The sequence below is a fragment of the Triplophysa dalaica genome, chromosome 15 (genome assembly GCF_015846415.1).
Source record: "Triplophysa dalaica isolate WHDGS20190420 chromosome 15, ASM1584641v1, whole genome shotgun sequence".
In the NCBI taxonomy this organism is placed as follows: domain Eukaryota; kingdom Metazoa; phylum Chordata; class Actinopteri; order Cypriniformes; family Nemacheilidae; genus Triplophysa; species Triplophysa dalaica.
The window spans coordinates 1,144,094-1,165,741 of record NC_079556.1 but is presented as its reverse complement, the minus strand read 5'-3'; the positions used below and the strand labels follow the sequence as shown (position 1 = coordinate 1,165,741).

General features: G+C 39.9%; 1 protein-coding gene across 1 annotated transcript in view; it reads right to left on the bottom strand.

Annotated features, from left to right (window-relative positions):
* Positions 1-21,648, bottom strand: part of akap6 (A kinase (PRKA) anchor protein 6) — a 106,485-nt gene that overhangs the window by 17,141 nt on the left and 67,696 nt on the right. Inside the window, exons 10-11 of the mRNA XM_056768126.1 lie at positions 5,814-5,960; positions 1,678-1,920 (exon numbers count right to left, since the gene is read on the bottom strand). Coding sequence (XP_056624104.1) covers positions 1,678-1,920; positions 5,814-5,960 — 390 coding nt within the window. The remainder of the gene's footprint in view (positions 1-1,677; positions 1,921-5,813; positions 5,961-21,648) is intronic.

Genomic DNA, 21,648 nt, shown 5'->3' with positions numbered 1-21,648 from the left:
GCTGCTTGTGTGTGATTGTCTTTGGACATTGTGAAGCACTTTGGTCACCCTGGTTGTATTTAAATGTGCAATATAAATAAAATTGAACTTGAACCTGAACCTGAACCTGAACTTGAACAGGACTTGGACATCAAACAACTCAGTGCTTCCACGCACTTCATTCATAAAAATAAACGCAGTTAATAATTATACTTTTGGTATATTATATCAACTAACTAAAGGGGCTGAAGCCCCGCACTGAAGCACTGATTGTTTATATTATTATGCCCTGTACGATTCACTTAGGGGCCGTTCATATTTTGCATCGTTCATGTGTGCAAGATCGTAATTTTAAATGTAGACGAGCGACATGTACGCTCAAAAAGAGAGCAATGCAGTCTCAGACAAGGGTTTTTTTTCCGGCGTGTTCTTGCTAAAAATCTATTTACTCTTTTCTAGAACCTTCATGGCGAGCACGGCTTATGGGTGCTTAGCAATGGCAGAGCGCTTTGACGGGAAATCACGCTTGTTTTTAGACACGTAAGTGTATTCTGACACATAAATGGATGTCTCTGGGCTAAGCCCTGGATTTCTGCTCCTGGCTATAACCGATCTGCATATGGTTTCAAATTTCCTGTGCTTTCCTTTGGCTCAGAGGTTCGAGCATGGCGCTGGCAACACCAAGGTCATGAGTTCGATCCCAGTGGATTGTACATAGTTAGAAACCAATGTATAGTACAATGCAATGTAAGTCACTTTGGACCTACATTGCATTGCCAAATGCATTAATGATAATGTAAATTGACCAAAAATCAGCAGATATAAATCAGCGGCTGATATACTGCAGCATAGTTACGTAACTCAAATCATTACACTTAATAAGTCAAAACTAGTTTTGCTGAAGACAAAGTAAATGATGCTTGCCTGTCCACCAGACAAAAATCTCATCAACTACAGCACATCCCTCTTCAATGAGACTAAAGTTACTGAAGCTCAGACTGCAAGTACAAGCAGAAGATATTGTGCATCAGCAATATCAAAAAAGAACAATATGTTTTAAAATCATTATGATCTGCAGAGTTTTGGGCCGTCCTAAATCCCTCAGCAGTTTAAACTCTACAGTTTCTGTTCTCCATTTAGATATCGTAAAGTTAAGATCACACCGTTCAGCCAATTCATGCTTGATAGCTACTGAAAAGTGCTTGTAATCATTCTTTTTCTTACTTAACCCGCATGTTGATCTGTTTAGTGCAATGGCAGAACTGCCCATAAAAATCACACGTGTCAATATTTACATATATTATTCTTTTCTCTGGATGTTTTTTGTGAAATCGATGCAAAGCGTTCTGGCTGCGTGCCTGCGTGTCATGCTTCCACTCCTCTGTGTTCATTCAGCCCTGTGTATATTTAAAGCTTTTCTACACTTGTGTTTGTCAGTCAGCGGGTGAAATGTAATCATCCGGGCTACCTGTGTTTTGACACGTCTTGATGAATACTCCAAGCTGTTTCTCAGGATTTTAACTCAAATAATTATTTCATATAGATTTTCAGTCAGGCGATGTGACGGGTGCTCTTGCCCTGAATTTATTAAAAGACCGCGGCTCCAGAGAAGCGGGGTTACTTTCAGAAGGAGGTTCTTTACTATATAAGCACTTTTCTTTCTTTGTATTTCATTGTAAATGTAAATGTTCTGCTCACCTTAAAGTGCTGCAGCTGTTTGCTGTCCTGCGGGCCGTGATGTTGATCTCGGGCGTCCTCACACTGCTCTGCTTCTGGTCTGAGGTTCAGATTAAAGATGAAGAGCTCGGTTTCTCTCAGCCAGCTCTTTAACTCTTTTATCCGGGTCTCCAGCTGGGTCACCATCCTGTTGGTGTCCGGAGACAGAAGATCACGCTGGCTGTGATGGCCCATGCTGGGTTCCACATGTTCCGCTAGGGTTTTCTGATTGGACGCAAACAGAGATGTCACAAAGGACCGTATGAGCGCAACACAAACACAACAGAACATCCTTTATGCGAATCAACCATTGTTTAAGAATATGTGACCCTGGACCACAAAACCAGTTTTAAGTAACACAGGAACAATTTTAGTATTCGCCAAAAATATATTGTAGGGGTTAAAAATGACAGATTTTTCTTTTTGCCCAAAATGCATTATGATATTGAGTAAAGATCATGTACCATGAATATATTTGATAAATTTCCTACCATAACTGTATAAAAACTTTATTTGTGTGAGTGGATGGCCTGATACAGTGCCTCAGATTAACAACTTCAAAGACGATTTTCTAAATATTTTACTTTTTTGCACCCTCAGATTCCAGATTGTTGTTCCGCCAGATATTGCTCTATCCTAACAAACCATATATCAATACAAGTCACATTTGAGAAGATGAGAAAATCTCAATTTCAAAAAATTGACCCTTAAGACTTGTTTTGTCATCCAGGGTCACATATGTCAAATAATAGCAGTATGATGATTAATCTTTTTATTTCCTCTTCAGCCATTTCATTTATTAATTCTAAATGTATTTCTTATTTCTTACGGTGCATTATATAGTTTAGTTAGTTTTATATTGTTTTGTAGACAGTCTAGATGCAATAAATAGTTCAAGTATCAACATCTTCATATCGCTCTTTCAGTTTGAAAGCAATAGTTCCCAAAAATGAAAATTGTTGTTACAAACTTGTAAACATTTCCTTGTTGTGCCGAACAAAAATTTAGATATTTAATGAAACTTTGTTACAATTTGGGTCACCATTCACTTCCCTGCTAGTCTGTTGTCATTCTATAGGAGTCAATGGTGAACGAAAACGTCTTAGTTACAAACTTTCTTGTGGATTTTATGTGTTTCAATGATGTGTGCAAATAACAAAGTAAATGTTTATAAAGGATGATTTCTTACACACATCACAAGATGCATACATGAATGCATACACTAAAAAAACAGCAAACATAAATGTTATTGGGAGATTGATTATGATACAGAACATGATTCGTTCTTATTGTTGTGTTCATTTGACAAGTGAGATTTGGGGAAGACTGTGTATCCAAACCTCCTCTACTATCCTCAAGTCTCTGATAACGGTGTTTGATCTGAGAGGGTTAAAATCTCATCATTTTACAGCAACATTCAAATGTTTGTTGAATAGCAAACAATCAACCGCAAGAAAAACACAGTGATGATTTCAGAAATGGTCTCCACTGAACAATTTTCCCTCACTGACAGCGAGTGAACAGAGACCCATGCTGAGCATTGTGTGTCTGTGTGTGTTCCTCCACCTGCATAGCAATAGCACTTTTGGAGACGGAGTGCAGGTTGAACCCTGTATACCGAGATGGCAATTGCAACCGCAAAACACGCCATTATCCAATTAATACACACACTGGCTGCCGTAATTGTCCTTCCTTTATTTGTGCCGAGAGTCAGAAGCTGGAATGCAAACAGATGTGATTATGACGCCGCTATGAAGTGCCTATTTCAGCATGCGGATTCAATTAAGTTCTCGGGGTTCGACCGCACACACACTCCCTACGATCGGCCCTTTATTAACACATCTGTGTTCTCTCCTGTCAACACACTGTTTAAATGGGCAGTTCTGCTCTGTGATGAGAGATGGTTTTAGCTGTACGGTGAAAATGGGCTCTTTGGCCAAATACAAATTTCAAGGTATTCCATAAGCTTGACTGTGGCGAAATCAGACCTTATTGTCATTTTATGAAGCCAATGATGGTTGCATGTCAGAGTGCTTTTTGTGAGACCAAAATGTGCAAAATGCCATGTAGCGTGTTGAGTAGAGAGTGATGCATGATGACACTTTCTTATGTCATTGTGTGAGCAGTGCACGGCTTCAAATCAAGTTTATTTTTTAAGTTTACAATTTTACAAAGAAAACATGTTGAACAAAAAGGTAATAAATAAAGATACACAATAGCCCTAAAGAGTGATACGAAAAAGTGAAAGTACATAAATCAAATACTTGCACATAGAGACACTAAATTCATGCCAAAAGCATAAATGTTAACACGAAGCAAGTTAAAGTCTCGCTCTTGTTATTTGCTAAATACTTTTCATGGTCTACTCAAATGCTACAAACATAAATAGTGTCAAATATATTTTCTGTGATTTCAACATAAAATGTAGTCGCTGCCCAAAACTTGCAGTTCTATGAACTAGTTCATATGATTTCTATAAGCATCTGTTTGTTTGTCTCCCTCGCTCTCATTTTATGCCACTGTCCTTTCCACTCATTTGAATACAAATCATTTGACTAGCATCAATGGAATCCAGATTTAGCCATTGTGTTTTCACTGTGTAACAAATGTCTCGGTGGGAGGTGAAGTCGATGCCCTTGGAGGGTCACGCAGCGAAAAAACAGGAATTTATTGCCACTTTATTTTGTTCGGGAACAGTTTGCAATCATAAATTCTTCATAAGCAGAATACTTCAGAGAATGGTCTGTCTTCATAAATATATACGACAGAGGACATCAATTTCATTTAATTCACAATTTGTGTCAGCACAGCAGATGCCAATGGCTGGCTTGATAGGCTTGTTTAATATGCAATGGAGACGGCGTAATGCTGAGGTGCTGGCGCGCCGTCGCTCGGATTGAACTCTACGCACCACTGATGGTTTATTCCTGTCGCGCGCGTGTTAGAAAGACGCCACTCAACGCGTATCGATGGTTATCTGGAATTAACACTAGACGGAAGAAAGCCAGTTACGTGAAACTCTACAAAAAACATGTTTTAGTTCAAAGGCCGTTATGTTAATTATGAGAAGTTCTGCAGTCGAAGCACATCAAAGTGACTGAACATGTTTACACTGTATTAGCAAAGATTAAATATTTTTTTGCCAAATATACAATAAATTATTTAGTCTCGTACAGCAGTGAAAAAAACCTTCACCATAATTAAGGTTAAAAAGCAAAAAAATTGCAGGGAAAAAGACGTTGGTTGTTTAAAGCAGTGGTGCTCAAACTTTTCTGTTTTACGGCCCCCCCTTTGTGTAGATTGCATCACTTTGGGGACCCCCTTATAAAAACGTATCATCTTAAATTTAAAATTTAATGAAACCCCAAAACTAATTCGGTTATAAAATGCTGGAACATCAATGCTTTTGGTTGGTGGTCCTATTTTGTTCATTGTTTGATTGCATATAATGATTATGTTAAGATAAATGTATTTACTTTATATAATGCCACAAAATATATGCCCAACTTGGGGCCCCCCAGTATGCCACAGCCCCCAGATGGGGAACCACTGGTTTAAAGTCATGCTGTCACACAGAATGCATTTTTTTACCATTGAATGCAAGTCACTTTTGACTTTGGATAAAAGTATCTGCTTAATGCATAAATGTAAATTTCACTTTTTCCAGTATTTTGGAAAAATAAAATGCTTAAAATAGAAGAAACTGCAACAGTGTGATAACATTAAAAATTTTTAAATAGCTCAAAAAAGCTCTTTAATATCAACTATGCCAGAAAAAACAGGGTAACTTTGCATCCACGAAGAACGCATATATTGCAAAGAGGAAGAAAATACATGCGAGACATTTACTCTGACAATCTCTCAATCTCTCTCGGTGTCTATTTCGGTCTGGTTCGCCTCTCAATGTTTCCCCCGCTCTCATCTCAGCAGGTGCTCTGGTTCAGGGAAAGATCATTCTCAATGTGGGATGCTCACCTGTATCAGGTCTGTAAAGAAACCACGACTGATGTGCTGCTTTGAGTCTTTTTAAACAGCGATTAACGGTGGTTTTCCGAACAGGTTTCATATTCCCCTTGTTCTGAGATGTTCATACAATAGGGAGTGAACACAAAGCTCACCTCCAGTTGATCCCATTTGCTTCTAAGGGCACTCAGTCGGCGGTCGAAGTCGGTGGGCAGTTCGACGCCGCTTCTCTTCAGAGATTCAGACCAGCCTAGAAGTTGGGTTTTCTTTGGAAGCCACATGGACATCTCCACAGTGTTTCCCTTTAGACACAAACACAGATGACAGAGTCAGAAGAGTCCAATTTGCATTTTTATGGGTTTTTTTCTTCTCTTTTTTGTACTTTGTAAGTCAAAAAGAGCTCCAGTGGTTTTGCATTAGGACCCGGACTGCGCATCTAGTGGCAAGCCAATCAATATTGTTTGTTTAAAAGACAACAAAATATTTACCAAATATGTCTTAAAACCTAGAGCATACCGTAATAGTTAATGTACTAAAATCTCTACAGAAAACATACAATTTGTTATAATTTGATGATTTCGTTTGAACAACGCTGGACCAGCATACAGTAAAAGATGGAACTGCTATCCGACACCTTTTCTCGCTTAATTTCTCTCTGTTCTCAATCTCCATCTCCCTCACTCTCTCTCTCTCTCTCTCTCTCTGTCTCCCCATTTGATTTTCTGCATCAATAGCTACTTGATTCTAGTTTTCGGTTGTCATTTATCATTATGGCGGATGCGCATTTAAATATTTAAATGTGCTGTTTTTCCCCCCTTCCCTCGCTGTCAAGCGGCCAGCGTTCATTTTTCACTGTCGTTTGTTTTGATGGAGATGATATCACATCCTTTTAAATCATTCATCCTTTTCGGTTTTTAATAGCGGTCGCCAAACTAAAGACGCGCCCCTTTAAAGTAAAGGAGATTACACAATTTGTTTGTTGACAGCAAATATTGATTTTAAGTCCACCCATTGGTTTAAAAAATGGCATGTTATTGATGGAGAACGCAGACGGAGGGAAGACAACCCGAGTAATTAGAATTCTGCAATGACGTGAAGTCGAGGTAAGAAGTTAACCTCAGCTACGTGCACGCGTGACTTTCGACCCTGGAGTGAAGTTCCCCGTCGCAAGCTCGATGCGTTGATTTACATAGCTAACCCTAGGAGACAGCACCGGCTTGGTCACGCTAAAAACTTTATAGTCAACTGTGTAATTGACGTTGAGGGAAAACATATTCCAGGGCCAAAGGATGCCACGGAGGTGCAGGTGTGACGGTAATACATGATTCTGGCATCGCTCCGTTAACCTTGAGGAACGAAGCTTACCCGGGCGATGTGAAAACTTCCAAGACAAAAGTTTACTATGAAAAGCCTTTATCCGTGTACAACATGACACGCTTGCGCTCACTTAGAAAACTCCATGTTAGCTGTATACTGTAACCATTCACTAACATTTTATAATTTTTTAGAGGAAATGTACTGGACAGTGATGCAAGAATGGTTGCGGGCTGATTGCCATGATGTGGTTGCCAGGGCATCGCTAGGCTTTCTGGGTTACCAAAGAAAAAAGGGCCACAAGACTGTTCTTAGGTAATCTGGTTACCTGTTCTCCACTCGCTCCTTGAGGTCCTTTACAGAAGTAGAAGCATTATATTATGCTAAATAACTGCAAGAGTGAGCAAAGATGGTCGTAAAACGATAAAATATCAACAAGCCCTTGTAATTTTAATTTATTTCACATATTAATGAACGCGAGTCTGGAAATGTCAGCAAAAACGCAGTCACACATGAACGCACTTAATGCGGTCTCGTAGATTCATCTTATCCGTTAAATTAAAGTTTGTTCAGGCTCTGTAACCTGTTGAGACAACAGAAGCAAAACTGCATGAGGTGGAGATGAGGTATGTTTAAATCATTTAATGCTAACGTTCGCACATGAATTCTCAGGACGCTCGCCGACTACTTCGTCTGATTCTCCGCCGTCTCTAAATCAAAACGGAAGTAATAACGTCTTTCCTTAGCACTGAAAGTGAATCTGCAAGGGTAAAATAAAGTCCATTTTAGGCTTCTCCGATTATCCGCTGAAGCGGCCGCATTAGATGTTTTGCACGAAGGACAGGGAATCCATTTTCGAAAAAACCTGAATATGCATCAGTCACATGGAGACCTACGCCGGCAGCCGATGAGCTACAAATTGACTCAGAGGTACAAAATATGGAATTTGATATGCTTTCATGATACGGAGCTGAATGAAGCTGGGAAAACTGATAATTACTTAATCAGTTTGAGGCCTTTTCATATCTTGCCAGCATCCTTGATGTCTGTAATTCGCTCTAGATGGAGAGCCGGGCGCGGGGAGGAGGAGAGGAAGCGGCGAGAGGGGGAAGAAGCCGGGGTAGAAGAGCCCCATTGATGGAAACTCGGTGCAGCTGAGGAGGCCGAGCCAAACTCTCAAAGATGTGTGAGTGCCGGGCTTGAAAGACCAGGAAGTAAAAAGCTACATATTTACTTTAAAAGGGGGGGAAACGTGAAGCCTCCATTTGGATGCGATTCCTTACTGTTTATGCAAAACAGACGTCTTTTTTCTCTTGTCGTGAAAAATCACTTTGCAACGAAAAGGGGTCGGGCGGTGGGGGTCTGTTCAAACCGGCCTTGAACAAAAGTCCTTGAAACACTGTTAATTGTCACCATGGTGACTGGAAGAATAAGCCATTTTACAACTGGTAAAGAACGTTGGTATTGAGTCGAGCGCTTTTTGTTATTTTTTGTGTTTTTTTACCGGGCTCTCTTCTCTCTGTTTAAGAACAAGGTGGGCAGTCACTGCGTGGTCAGAGAGGAACACAGGAGAGTTTCCACCAGCCTTTCCAAACCTCATCAGGAGCTTTCTTAAGGGACAGGGGACAAAATAAACTTCACGTTGTCAAAATGCGATGAGTGGCAACAAATTGCGCAGAGAATGCATTCGTTCACGGTGACAAGAAAAGGTTGATCGCAAAAAGAAACGATGTCACGCTCTCACAACTGCAAAAAATGTTAGCTCACAGGATTCTGGGAATGCGCTCTCTCTCGCTGTTATAATAGCCAGCAATCTGGAAAACAATACAGAGCGCAGAGGAATTTGAGATATTCACTCGGCTCTTGTCGTGTTACACAGATTACTTGTCACAATCAAAAAAAAGTTATATAACCAGGATGTTAAATCGGGAAGATTTATTATGCAAAAAAAGATCTGGATGGTTTGTTACGAGCTCGCCGTATGCTTACCAAGCATGGGTCACAAATGACACCCCCTTCCAAAAAAATGATCAAAATAAAGCCTGTTTTCACGACTATAAAAGCATTAATCTGTATTGATTGCCTCTATAGCGCCCTCTCTGTTTGAAACATAAAACTCCATGTTACTGTATCTATACATGTCAAATGTAATGCAATGATTAAAATCCTCTTTTCACATAAAAGTTATTTTTGGGAAATACGTTGTTTAGAAAATGATGTATGCTTTTCCTTAATACAAAATATAAAATATTTATAATACATAATATTTTGATCATATATAATAATTTAACGGCTTAAAAATTACCCAAATTGAACTATATCAATTTATATTATTTAATGTCATCATCACGCCACAAGTAATATGGCCGTCTCGTACTGATCCGCTTGAAGTTTATGGTTGAGACGTGTTGTTCTTTTTCAGCCTCTCCTTCTGCCCCCTCACAAGGCTTGGTGGTGACCCCCATAGGAAGCCCATGCCTAATGCCATTGAGTGATGAACAAAGGCACTATTTATCCGGGGCCCGGGGTCTGGAGCTCAGCTGTGAGTTCGGGGAGGAGGGGTTCTCATGGAAAGATACTCAAAGCCCATCTCTCCGCTGACCCTCTCTACACTGAGCGTGGCATTTTTCTTCACCAGACAAACACAGGAATAATGCAATCGGCCAAGAGCGTTAAGAGAGAATGGAGGCCTAAGATCTGTTCTGCTCGGCCCGGCTGCAACATAAAGCCACGGTGCCAGAAATCACAGCGGTAGTGCTGCTCGCTGTGGGGAAAACTTTACGGCCCAAGAGTTTGTTGTTTTACAGCTCTGGACACTTAAATAATACAACTCTCATTTAGGTATCAAGCTAATCTCTCGCGATTCTTCTCACATGATGCATAGGTTAAAAAAAGAAAGAAGTTGGTTAGTATGGAGTTCTACACTGCCACAACTCCAAAAAGTAAATAGGTGTGAACGTGACGGATATCCCAACTCGGCAAGTCATTTTCCATGTAAATGAACGGCAGTTCGGCTCAATGAGTATAAATGTGCAACCTTTGAAAAGAGAGCGAGAATTAAAACGTACAATGTCATTTAAAATGGGAAGAACTGGCCGGGTAAATTACATTTGAGGAGTGCAGTCGCGTACTTTCTTCTTGCTTATTCCATTTGCATTAACTGAAAATCACATCACACAGAGCATGTATTGTTAATTGGAGCCTATATTGCATTATCCCCACATAAATCAAGTGACAAATATTTAAATGAATAGCAAATTCACTAATGGTGAATCATAAAACAATCTTTTTTAAGTATCCTTCATTAATAATTTAATTCCAATTATTTCGGTGGTACAGAACGGGGTTTGAAAAGCTGAATTCGCTGGATTGGGCCGCCTGCTTGTGACTGATGTGATAATAATGGAGATTTATTTGTGTCTTGAAGCAGGGATTGAGAGAGAGAGAGTTTGGTAGAAAAAGCAAGAGCTGTGAGAGAAGGTCAGAGAAAGCAAGAATTTAAGAGAGAGAGAGATGTTTCCCATCAGATAGCCCATATAGAAGCATGCTCGTCCCACAGATCTCCACTGAGAGAGACCCAAATGAAATGAAAACAAGACGGGAAGAAAAATAAGAGAAACCAAAACATATCCCAAAGGAAAACTGTATTGCTCAGGGGTTGCTCTTTCAAAGCACAGGAGACAAAACGGAGAACCAACGTGGCTCGAATGTTTACATTTGTGGGGAAAAACAAACTAGAACAAGCAAAAGTGAAATACACTATGCAAATATTGAACCTCAAAAACCTGGAGATGGTCCTCACTGCAAAATACAATATTCAGGGGGCGTGGTTGGATCCAGATCCAACTCCTCCCACTTTATGCACTTGGCTGCAATTTGGAGAGTTAAGTTGCAACGTTTGCTCTTATTATCAGTTTAATCATAATTTAGTGTACGCCTGTAAGTAATGTTAAAACCACACTACACCTAAATCTAATAAAATATGTTATTAAAAATACCTTAATAAATAAAGTTTGTCTTCAGCGAATTTGTTTTTCTCTCAAAAGAATAACTTCAGTTATGAGGAAATGGTAGAGCAACAACACGAGTATGACTCAAAAACTGCTGCAGAAATCTATCAACCAATCAAGATGCAGTGGGAGGTGACTGGATCCAGCGTCGACCAATCACAATTTAATAGGAGGAGACTGGTTCTGGATCCAACCATGCCCACTGGATCTCGCGTTCTGCAGTAAAGTAGTCACGTAAAATTAGTTAAAAAAAACTTTTCTTTGCATTCTTTATGTTGTTATTTTTATTGGAGTAAACTACATCTTGTTTATAAGAATCATCATTAATAATGATGAGATAGTAATGATGCAAATTAAAACCAAACTCGACTGTATTGCATGCATTACATGAGAATCTGATGTGAAAACATGCACCCTAAAGTTACTTTCAATAAAAGCATTGCACGAATGCATAAGTGAAACTGTGTTTGTCATTAAATACAAAATAAAATCGAACGGTAAAAACAGGCTTTATTTTCTTTAACCTGGACATTAGATTCACCAAAATATCCTGCAGCTCAGATCTGAACTCGAGTCTCTCCGGAGAAAAATCCCCAAACGTCTTAATGCGATGGTGTTTTGAAACATGTGATGTAATAGCTTGTTGAAAATTTGGCCATGTAATATCACCACTTAATGAAAAGGAAATAACTATTTGTTTAATATGATAAAAAGGAGAAAATAAAGCCTCTGTAGTGCGTGTGGAACACGAGGGCCAGATCAGGAGCTGTAATGACGGATGGAGTACACTCGTTTAATGCTCCATCTCTCCGTTCCTCAGGGGACTGTACAACTGTTTCTGGAGACTCTCTCCAAACAGCAGGTGAGACAGGAATCCCCTACGGCTTTCCACAGCGCTGGAGCCAAAGCACATCACAGTCAGACGGTCAGATTCTCTCATAGCATCACCACTGCGATTCACTAACATCTATCACTTCTCCGTGACCTCTTCTAAGCTTCTCTCAATCAAGGCTCTTCAACCAGGTCAAACATGTGAAGATCTTCTCTGAGAGTACACGTGTGTCTGTAAAAGCAAAGCCGTGTGTTTCTGTGGATGATAACGGCACACAACAGCACTTAATGAGTCGGGACATAGAGCGGTCACCATCAGGACCACCTTCAACCTCTACAGAGATGATCTTTAAACTCCATATACTCCACGTTGATGTCTTTGAGATACTATCTGCACAATTTTCAACATTTGTTGAGAAATACAGCTCAATGTCATGTCACTCCTCTCATATTTGTGTGTTGTATAACCCCGCTTGTACGAGTGTGTGAGAGGTGCACGATTGTGCGTTTGTGTGTGTGTCTATTTCACCGCCCGTTCAATGAAACAGAAAACACAAACTCAGCCAAACCGCAGTCAGAGAGGAGAACATCAAGTGCAAAGAGCCGTTCTCTGCGAGAGCTGTCCGTTGCTGTGGAGGACGGTCCAGCATCCTGGAGACGAGCCAATGAAACAACAGGGAAGCGGGACAACAACACAGCTCTCTGCCAGCCGTCCAACATGACATCACTGCATTAAAATGCCATTATGCCTCCTATTGAAAGGAACAGCCGAACGCACATAAAGAATTATTTGCTATATTTTCTGACTCTGACGCAGTAAATCGCTGCATGCTCATCGCTGCACGTCTCTCTCTCGTCTCATCTCCCATAGCCTTAACGCCTCGAGACTATTTGCCCACGATTAGAGCGCCGCCCCCTTCCTGCCCCCTTGGCTTTCAACTCATACGAGTAAACTTTCCCAAAGCCCCACAGTGCGTTCTTCAAGGCGAAAATGCTAATGTAGATTTCCGACCGCCTAGCTAATGAAAATTTTGTTTTTTGAGAGAGAGGTAGGTGAGAATGTACTATATCATGTGTATTAACACAATATTTAAAATGATGTTCATGTATAATTGTTTAAAATGGAAAACCGAAGTATACTACGGGAATTGTCAATTCACCAAAACTTGTTTACGAAAGCATTCGAATAATAATAATAATAATAAAGCTTATTCCACATTAATTTGATTTCTCTTTGTCATCCTGATTATAGAAGTTGGTTGTACAGAGACAATGAGGAGCAGGATTCATTATTTCAGCGGTATGATCTGAATCACATTGGCGGAAAATGAGAGAGAGAGAAGCGTTGGATGCTCGGCTTTGTTAATTAATCTCAGAAAGAAATCCCAGCTGTGAATTTCGCCCAAGCTCACATCCTTGTAAATGATATGGCTTCTCCTTGTCAACAGCCATATTTGTAAGAGTGAATAATGCATGGGCTATAACAGGACGCCATCCGAAATGCTGACATCAAAATATTCATCTCGTCTCAGATTCACTATCTCAAGGGTCTGATCTGTAGAACACAGCACCCCGAAACTAATGCAACATTTATTTGGGGAAACACTTACAAATTTGACTATTTTCTCAAGGAAGTTGACAAAGCACCATTTGAATATATTTTGAAGACAAGAATTCTTCTCATCTACATACAGGAAATAAACTAAAGAAGCGTTTGAGAGTAAACGCAAGTGTCTTGCTGTGCGTGTGTGTGTGTGTGGTTTTTAAAAAGCTGCTTCTTAATGGGCTGGGGATGTTGGTAGTGCCATCTAGTGGTTTGAGAGGTTAAATGCATTTCTTTGACGAAAAAGCTCTTTTTCTCTCGTTCATTTTCTCTTTTCGTTTTTTCATCTCTTTCTCTCCTCTCTGTCTCTAATTCTCCCATTTCTCTTTCTTTTGTCTGGTTCTTTCATTTCTTCTCTCTTCTCTCTGATTGTTTTATCTTCTCAATCTCTCCTATATATTCTTCTCTCTCTTGCCACTCCCGTTTTCTTCTCTCATCCTTTCTCTCCTGTTTTTTCATCTCCTTCTCTTCCTCCTGTTCTTCCCTCATCTCTCTGTACTCCTCCTTCCCGTTTTTCATCTCTATCTCCTCTTCCCTTCCCATTCTCTCATCTGTTTCTCTCCTCCGCTCATCTTTTCCTCATCTTTTTCTCATCTTCTCTCCTTCATTCTCTCATCCTCTCTTTCTGTCCTACCATCGCATTCTTTCTTTCGTCTCGTTCTTTCCCATTCTCTCATCTATTTCTATTCTCTCCTCTCATTGTCTCAGCTCCTTCTCTCCTCCTTGTTTTCTCGACTCTTTCTCTCTTTTCTGCTCCCAATTCTCTCATCTGCTTCTCTTTCCCCCTCCTCTCGTTCTCTCATCCTCTCTCCTATCCTACCCTCACATTCTTTCCTACTTTCTCTTACATCCCTATAATCTCTCTCTTCTCTCAACCGTTTGTATTTTTCTATTCTTTTTCTTGCTTCTTCCCTCGTTCTCTCATCTCTTTCTCTCCTCCCGTTCTCTCGTCTCCTACAGCATCATCTCTGGGAATCAAGCTCTGAACATATATTTGACCAGCTGGTTGACTTCAAGCCTGTCAGCCCTCATAAAAAGGTTGGCAACAACACTCATGTCTATTGGCTGCTCGTGTTTCTTGAGTTTTGAGTTCATGAAGAATAAAGAGGATCGGTGTGAACAGGTGCGTTCTGAACAGACAAAACCCAACAGAATCAGGTGGTTGCTAGAACACTCACAAAAGAGCCCAATGACTCTATACGTCAGTGGTTCAAACTCGATTTAGACCCACGTTTTGTATCTCTGTCATATGACGGATTCAGTTTGTGAATCTCTGAATGATTTGAATCAGGTGTGATAAATATCAGAACTTAAAAACAGTTAGTCATTTAGGAAGGTAATGCATTAGATTGTCCATTAGGACCATAGAGAAGTCGCAGGCCGGTCACAATAACTCAGACCATTCAAGTGTTGTTATGGCAACACCACAGCAAATAAATGTGTCTCAATAGATATTAAATGATGAAGCATGTCGTTTGTTAAGATAAACACATTCACACACACACACACACACACACAAGATATATCAAGATATACTTTTGGAGTTTGCTTATGAAACGTCCTATTTAACAGAGTGAGTGTGTCTGAGAAACTGTGTGTGCACCTGTGTGTACATACGTGTGTGTGAAACTGTGTGTGATCTGAATGTACATATGTGTGTGCGTGCGAGTGCGTGCATGCTAAACTATTTGTGAAACTGTGTGTGTGTGAAACTGTGTGTGTGTGTATGGGTGTGTGTGAAACTGTGTGTGTGTGTGTATGTGTGTGTAAATCATGTACGTGTGGGAAGTCGTGGTCTAATGGTTAGAGTCGGACTCATGATCAGATGGTTGCCGGTTCGATCCTCAGGGTCGGTAGGTAACAACTGAGGAGCCCTTCATAAAAAGGCAGTGATATCTGCCCACTGCTCCAGGTGTACGTGTGTTCATGACGTGCTGTGCGTGTGTTCACTACTCTCTTGATGGGTTAAATGCAGAGGTCACATTTCGGGTATGGGTCACCATATCTAAAAAATAGGTCACTTTCACTTCAGCTGTGTCTGTGTGTGGTATGACGGCATTTTGTACAATACTGACCGACTTGAAAAAAGACAAAAGCTTGATAATGAAAACTTAAAAAAGTCTATGTTATTTGTAAACTACCCATGTGTCTGTCTGTGCATGCCTGAGTGATTCAGTTTCGGAGGGTGGCAAATAAAGCAGGTGTGTGTTAGTGTGCGTGTGGTCGTGCTGAATGAGTGTGTACCAATGGGGTGTCCTGCATTAGTGCTGTAATTAGTCAGCGTCCTGCAGAAAGAGCCACAGGCCCCAGCCGGCGCCACCATAACAACTCGCGCACACAGAGACAGCAAACCTTCTCATTTTAACACACAAAACACCACACGCACACCCGTAATTCCCTTCAACCATGCCTCATGAGGGAGCATCTGAGAAGAGACATTGAGAGACGCTGCGGGGGGACAGAACGACCCCACATCACACGCCAGCCAATTACAAACCACAAAAAAGCTGAATATTCATTGATATGTAATCCATCCGAGAGGGATTTAAATGCGCAGCCTGGGAACAATGGACAAAACACTTCTGTGACCTCAGTTAAAGGGACGCTTCTTCCAAAAATGACACCCAAATTTCGACACAAGTGCTAAATTTCAAGTTTACTACAACAGATATCGCTGATGCCAAACCTGGCAAGACTCGTAATGAGGCGAGATGATTTTAAACCTGCTGCTTTCAATCTGTGCAACACAATGAGCGATCCAGTACGGCTTCTTAGCGCACATGCTATATGGAGGGCCATGACGTCGAGCTTTACATCGACTAGTCTAGGTATCAGAAAAATACATGCGTGAGAAGCTGGAGACCTTGTAAAGGAACAGAGGCAGCAGAACATGGCACATTATTTATTACACAACCCTGGTAAAAGCATTCTGCACAAACCAGAGTCTTCGGTCAGCTAGTGTAGTGTCTATCGTTCTCTCTTCCTCCCTTTCACCGTCTACATCCCTCTCCGTCTCTCTGATGTTACTCCTCACCTTCTGTCATCCTTTCCTCTTTCTCCAGGTGTCTCCTCCTTCGCTTCTATCCCTCCTTTCAATAATTCATGGGGGGTGAGGACTGTATGACTGTCTCTCCTGACAAACCGCATTTCTCTTTCACAGGCGTCTCGGGGAGATGCATCAGATCTTCACGTTGCGCATAAATCTGTCCGGTGTAACAGATACGGAGAGGAGATCGGCGGTGTTTATTCACGCCTAATGTTGATTGCCAGGGAGGGAGGGGCGGTCTGGCGGACCGAGGGAATGTGATGGTCACGACTGATCTCAGAACAGCCCTGTGACTGGGGGCAGAGCTCGATCCCGGCGTCTGCATTGTTGCATCTCTCCCCTGTGGAATGTATCTCGCTTTTTTAATGCCTGTACGCATCGTGAGCAGCCATCTGCTGTATACACACATACACATACAGTACAGGAACGCATGGGGTAAGAAAGGAAAATTAGGTAGAGAGAGACAGAGATTTTCATGTTTTATGGATAAATCAAGTCCATACACCAGACGTTTGAAAGTCTGTCAAATGATCAGAAACTGGCGTGTCTGTTAGGAGAACACAAGGACTGCTGTGTGTTAGCTGCACAATATGTGTCTGCCTGTCAGAACAACAGAGAAAACAATGAATCTGCCCTGACCTGGTGTTTAAAATACATCTACATAACATTATATTATTATATCCCTTTATTCTGATATTTAAATGTATATTTGTTTAAACTATACTCTATTTCTGTTTTTATATATTAACATATATTATAAATCACTTTACTGTACTACAAACATCCCACTTTGTTTTATTTTATGACTATAATTACTTTCTTTTCGTTTGCTTACATACTTGCACTATTTGTACGCAGCACAGCTGCAAATCCTTTGGCAATATGAATGTATGAATTTTGTCATGCCAATAAAGCACACTTAAATTGAAAATTGACAGAGAGAGAGAAAGTGAGAAAGAAAATTAATTATAAAATTAATTCAGAAATAGACAAATCTTCCACAATTTTATAAAACCTAAGATAAAACTAATAATTTCACTAGAGTTTAAACATTCAGTAACATTTTTCAATAAAATTTGCTAAAAAATCTTCTAGGCTCCTAATAATATAAATTTAATAGAAATATAATATAATACTTTTTAAGGATATGATACATCCCAAATAAAATTCAGTTATTAAGTTAAAAATATTGATAAAGCGAAAAAATCAAGAGACAAGAATGTGTGCAAAGATGAACAGAAAATTAAAATGAAACAATGATGGGAAGAAGGAAAGAAAGAGCTACAGACAAACAGAAAGAGGAATAATGAAATAGAAAGAAAATAAAACAAGAAAAAGAAAGGTGAGAGGATGAATGGAAAGAAAGAAAGAAAGAAAGACTCATTAAATCTCCCAAGAGCTCACAAGCCCCTCTCTCTCTCTCTCTCTCTCTCTCTCAAACACACAACTCTCACTCGCACAAGTTTTTTTACATAGCAATACGTTAATGTAGTTTAAACGATACACCGTCTAAATGCTAATGATGAAAACATTGTCACATCGCTCATAGCCACAATGTACAGTTCATGTCCTGAGATGACCAAAAAACCTGTTTACTTTAGGAAGTGATACGGTTGCCTTGGAGACCAGAAGAGACACTAAAGCATTAAACGGTTCCATTCAGAAACTTTCCAGACGAAGTGAGCCGGAGCCGAAGAGAGGAGGAATTTATTTACCCTATAGAAAGCATACCGGCCCAGAAGAGACACAAGAACACGGGCGTAATGGAACAGTACAAGATAAACAAACAATACAATCAAACTCAGAAAATGTCCATTAGTGATTACCTACATTAGCACGTACTTACTGAGACCATTGACAGTGTATATGTGTGTGTGTATAGTGCCGATTGTGTGTCCGAGGGTAATGACGCGTGCAGGTGCACCCGAGAGTATCTGCACAATATTCAGCACATAACGTCTTTGGAAAGAGTCCTAAGATGGGGAAAGAGTCATTTGTGTGTTTGTGTGTTAGCTTAGCTGGGTTCCAAAACTTACTGAGCTATAGACAGCACTTTATGTTATCACAATTGTTTGGAATATACAGACGGCTTTAAAGGTCCATTGTTGTAGTTGTATTTTAAGGCGTCATCACTGTAATCTACAAAGTGAAGTTGACATACTGTAATGTCGGTTTGCTTAGGACATTAAGGATGCTACCTATGAAGACAACAAAAACAACCTCACTAGGTCTTGAAACGGAGGACTAAAATGTGCAGAGCAAAAATTAAAAAGGAAGACACAAAGAACGAGATGGATGGTAAAAGAGAGAGAGAGATGGAGAGAAAGAGAGGGAGAGATGGAGAGAGAGAGGCAGGAAAAGGTGCTGTGATGTTGTGATTCCCATTAAATACCACCTGCTCCGGCACCATAAAGCAGCAATGTGTCACACTCACACACAGCTTCTGTCGCTCCACCAAAACACACACACACACGCGTCTGTTCCACTGTCTTTACACTCCTGACACACGTGAAAGAGTCGGAAAACATTCGTGCTCCATCACAAAGGAACAACAAAAAACGAGGATTTCTGACCTTTCCTGACAATATAAATCCAGCTGTGTTTGAACGAAGCTGTCAGTACATTTTTGTACCAAAATCAAATGAAAAATATAAGCAGTTATATTAAGTGTATATTTAAGACCATTAAGAACCAAAGTGTTTTTGTGAAACACGTACAGACTTATAGTATTTCTAACAGAAATTCCAAACTTAAATAAACGGTATTCATATTCATATATATCAGAATCATTAATAAATATATTGACAAATAATAATAAAATAATATAATAATACATTTCAATTTGGAGAACCCACAGAACTATTGGCTACACAGGGGAAAGAAAAAAACTAGTTGGTTCTCATTTTGTTTGTTTTAAATACCGGTCAAAAGTATTTGAACACTTACTCACTTATTGATATTTTTCCACATTGTAGAAAAACAGTAAAATCATCAAAACTTTAGAATAACACAAAGGGAATTATGTCGATTATCGAAAACGTCTAATAATTTAACATCTTTAATGTAGTCACCTTTTGCCCAAAATTTGCAGAAATGTTCTCTTGCCATTTCCTCAAGTTGCTTCTTGGGATGTTTTTTAAACAATTTTATACGAGTTCCCATATATTCTGTGCTCTTCGTAGGTGCTCTTTTTTCATTATTTAGATCATTTCATAAGTTATCCATTCACTTTAAAGGCTTAATTGTCGTTATGCTTCATTTATTTATTTATTTAATGCAATCTTGTGAAAAAAACCAGCTCGGCGGGAGAGAGCCATCAAAACACACAAGATCAAGTTTTAAGAGCTGCGACTCCAAGTAACTTTTTTAAATGTTTTGACGGATCACGTAGCTCAACACACAGGTTCATGGGGAAAATCTTTCACGGCATCATGGGTAAATACAGACTTTTGATTTTGCGTGCATAAAGACAGATACCTCATAAAGTGTGACTCTTTTTCTGTGAATAAACAAATGCTAACATCTGCAGCGTGGATGAGGATGAGTACCGAGTGGAAAGTTTTGCTGAAGCCGGCTTTGATCATCGAGCGCATTAGCGCGTGTTAGATTAGACTGAGATGTGCTCGGCATGTCGCTGTGTGATGAAGGTGCTGAGAACGAGACGTTTCGAATGCGTTCCATGCATGAACTGCTAACAAGCCAACATCTGAGTGATGCTCGACACAAATATTCAACAACAATGATAAGAAGTAGTGAGCATTTCTCTGACTATGACTTGCATTTCTGCATTTTTCTTTTATCTGAAGTGATCAACTGCGTTCAAGATCTGCACACCAGCACACTGAACCGAAACGTCTTTCTTCACGGCCAACTATAGATGCTGAAAACTGTCAGATATTTCCTCAGTTCTCTTACTGTAAGATATGACTAATGTCGGGGTCAGCGTGCCGATGAGAGGGAAGATTAGTTGTGACCTTGAGCGTGACCTCCGCGGGTTTAGAGGAGGGGAGGGGTGGCGCTAGCTCGCTGCCATTTCTCTCATCATTAGGGGGCTGTTTCCACTACCAGGCGGGGTGGTTGGGGGGGCTGGATATTAATTTCATTTCTTTATGATTCACAATCTGTTCTTTTGAAATATGCCATATGCTCGGAGCAATTGGAGGATGAAGAGTGTCGGATTCAGTTCGATAAAGAACAGCTAAATGAGGCTGATTTACGCTCTATGCCTCACGGCTTTTTGCTTCCCCCGCGATAACCCGGCCCATGTACACACGAACCTCTCTCCAGATCAATCCAACGTACAGTCCTGATAATGCGGCGAACCTCGCAAAAAAACTCCCAGATAACTAACATAGAAGCCCAGTACATATTTATTAGCGAAGGTGGGCACGCAATCAATACCGAAGGCCCAAATCAGTTTGTTTTAATCATGAACACACGTATTGACCTAACACAATACAGGCCACTTTATCTGAGACTAATAAAAATTCATGGACTGTAAACAGGGTGAAGTATTATCTCTCCTCCGCACTCCCTCTTCTTTATTTTTCCTCGCTCTCGTTTCTCCAAAGCAAACTTTTACTGAAATGTGTTAAAGTGACGGTCGAGCTCCGGGAGAAAGAGATTGAAATGCAAGACAATGATCTAATCTAGATGGCTTTATTGTAATATTCAACCGAGATCTGATAAACCGGTTTAAAGGGATTGAAAGTCACGAGTCATTAGAAAGATCTTACCGTCTAAAATTCACCATCATGCTCTATGTTTCCAAGTAGAAAAAAGAAAGCAACACTGAAATTATTGATATGAATTCTCTTAATTTTCTTTTATTATTTTTTAAGTTTTATTAGTTAATTATTATTTTATTGAACAAAACTTAAAACTCAAAACTTTCGCCTGGCTACAATTAATATTTTCATCAATTTATATTAACATTATTTTATAAAAATACATGGATTTGCATAATTGCATAATCATTGTATTAAATAAACAATCGCTTAAATTTTATTGTATGTAAAAAAAAATTGAATTTGTTAAAGTTTAGCCAAGTAACGGTTCTTTTACTGGTAACCCCCCAAAATTCTGGCTAGACATACTTTTTACTTTTTAACACAAAAGCGTGCATGCGCAGTAACGTTTGTTTAATTTGTTGCCTTAAAACGTCTGTATTTATTTTCCACGACCCT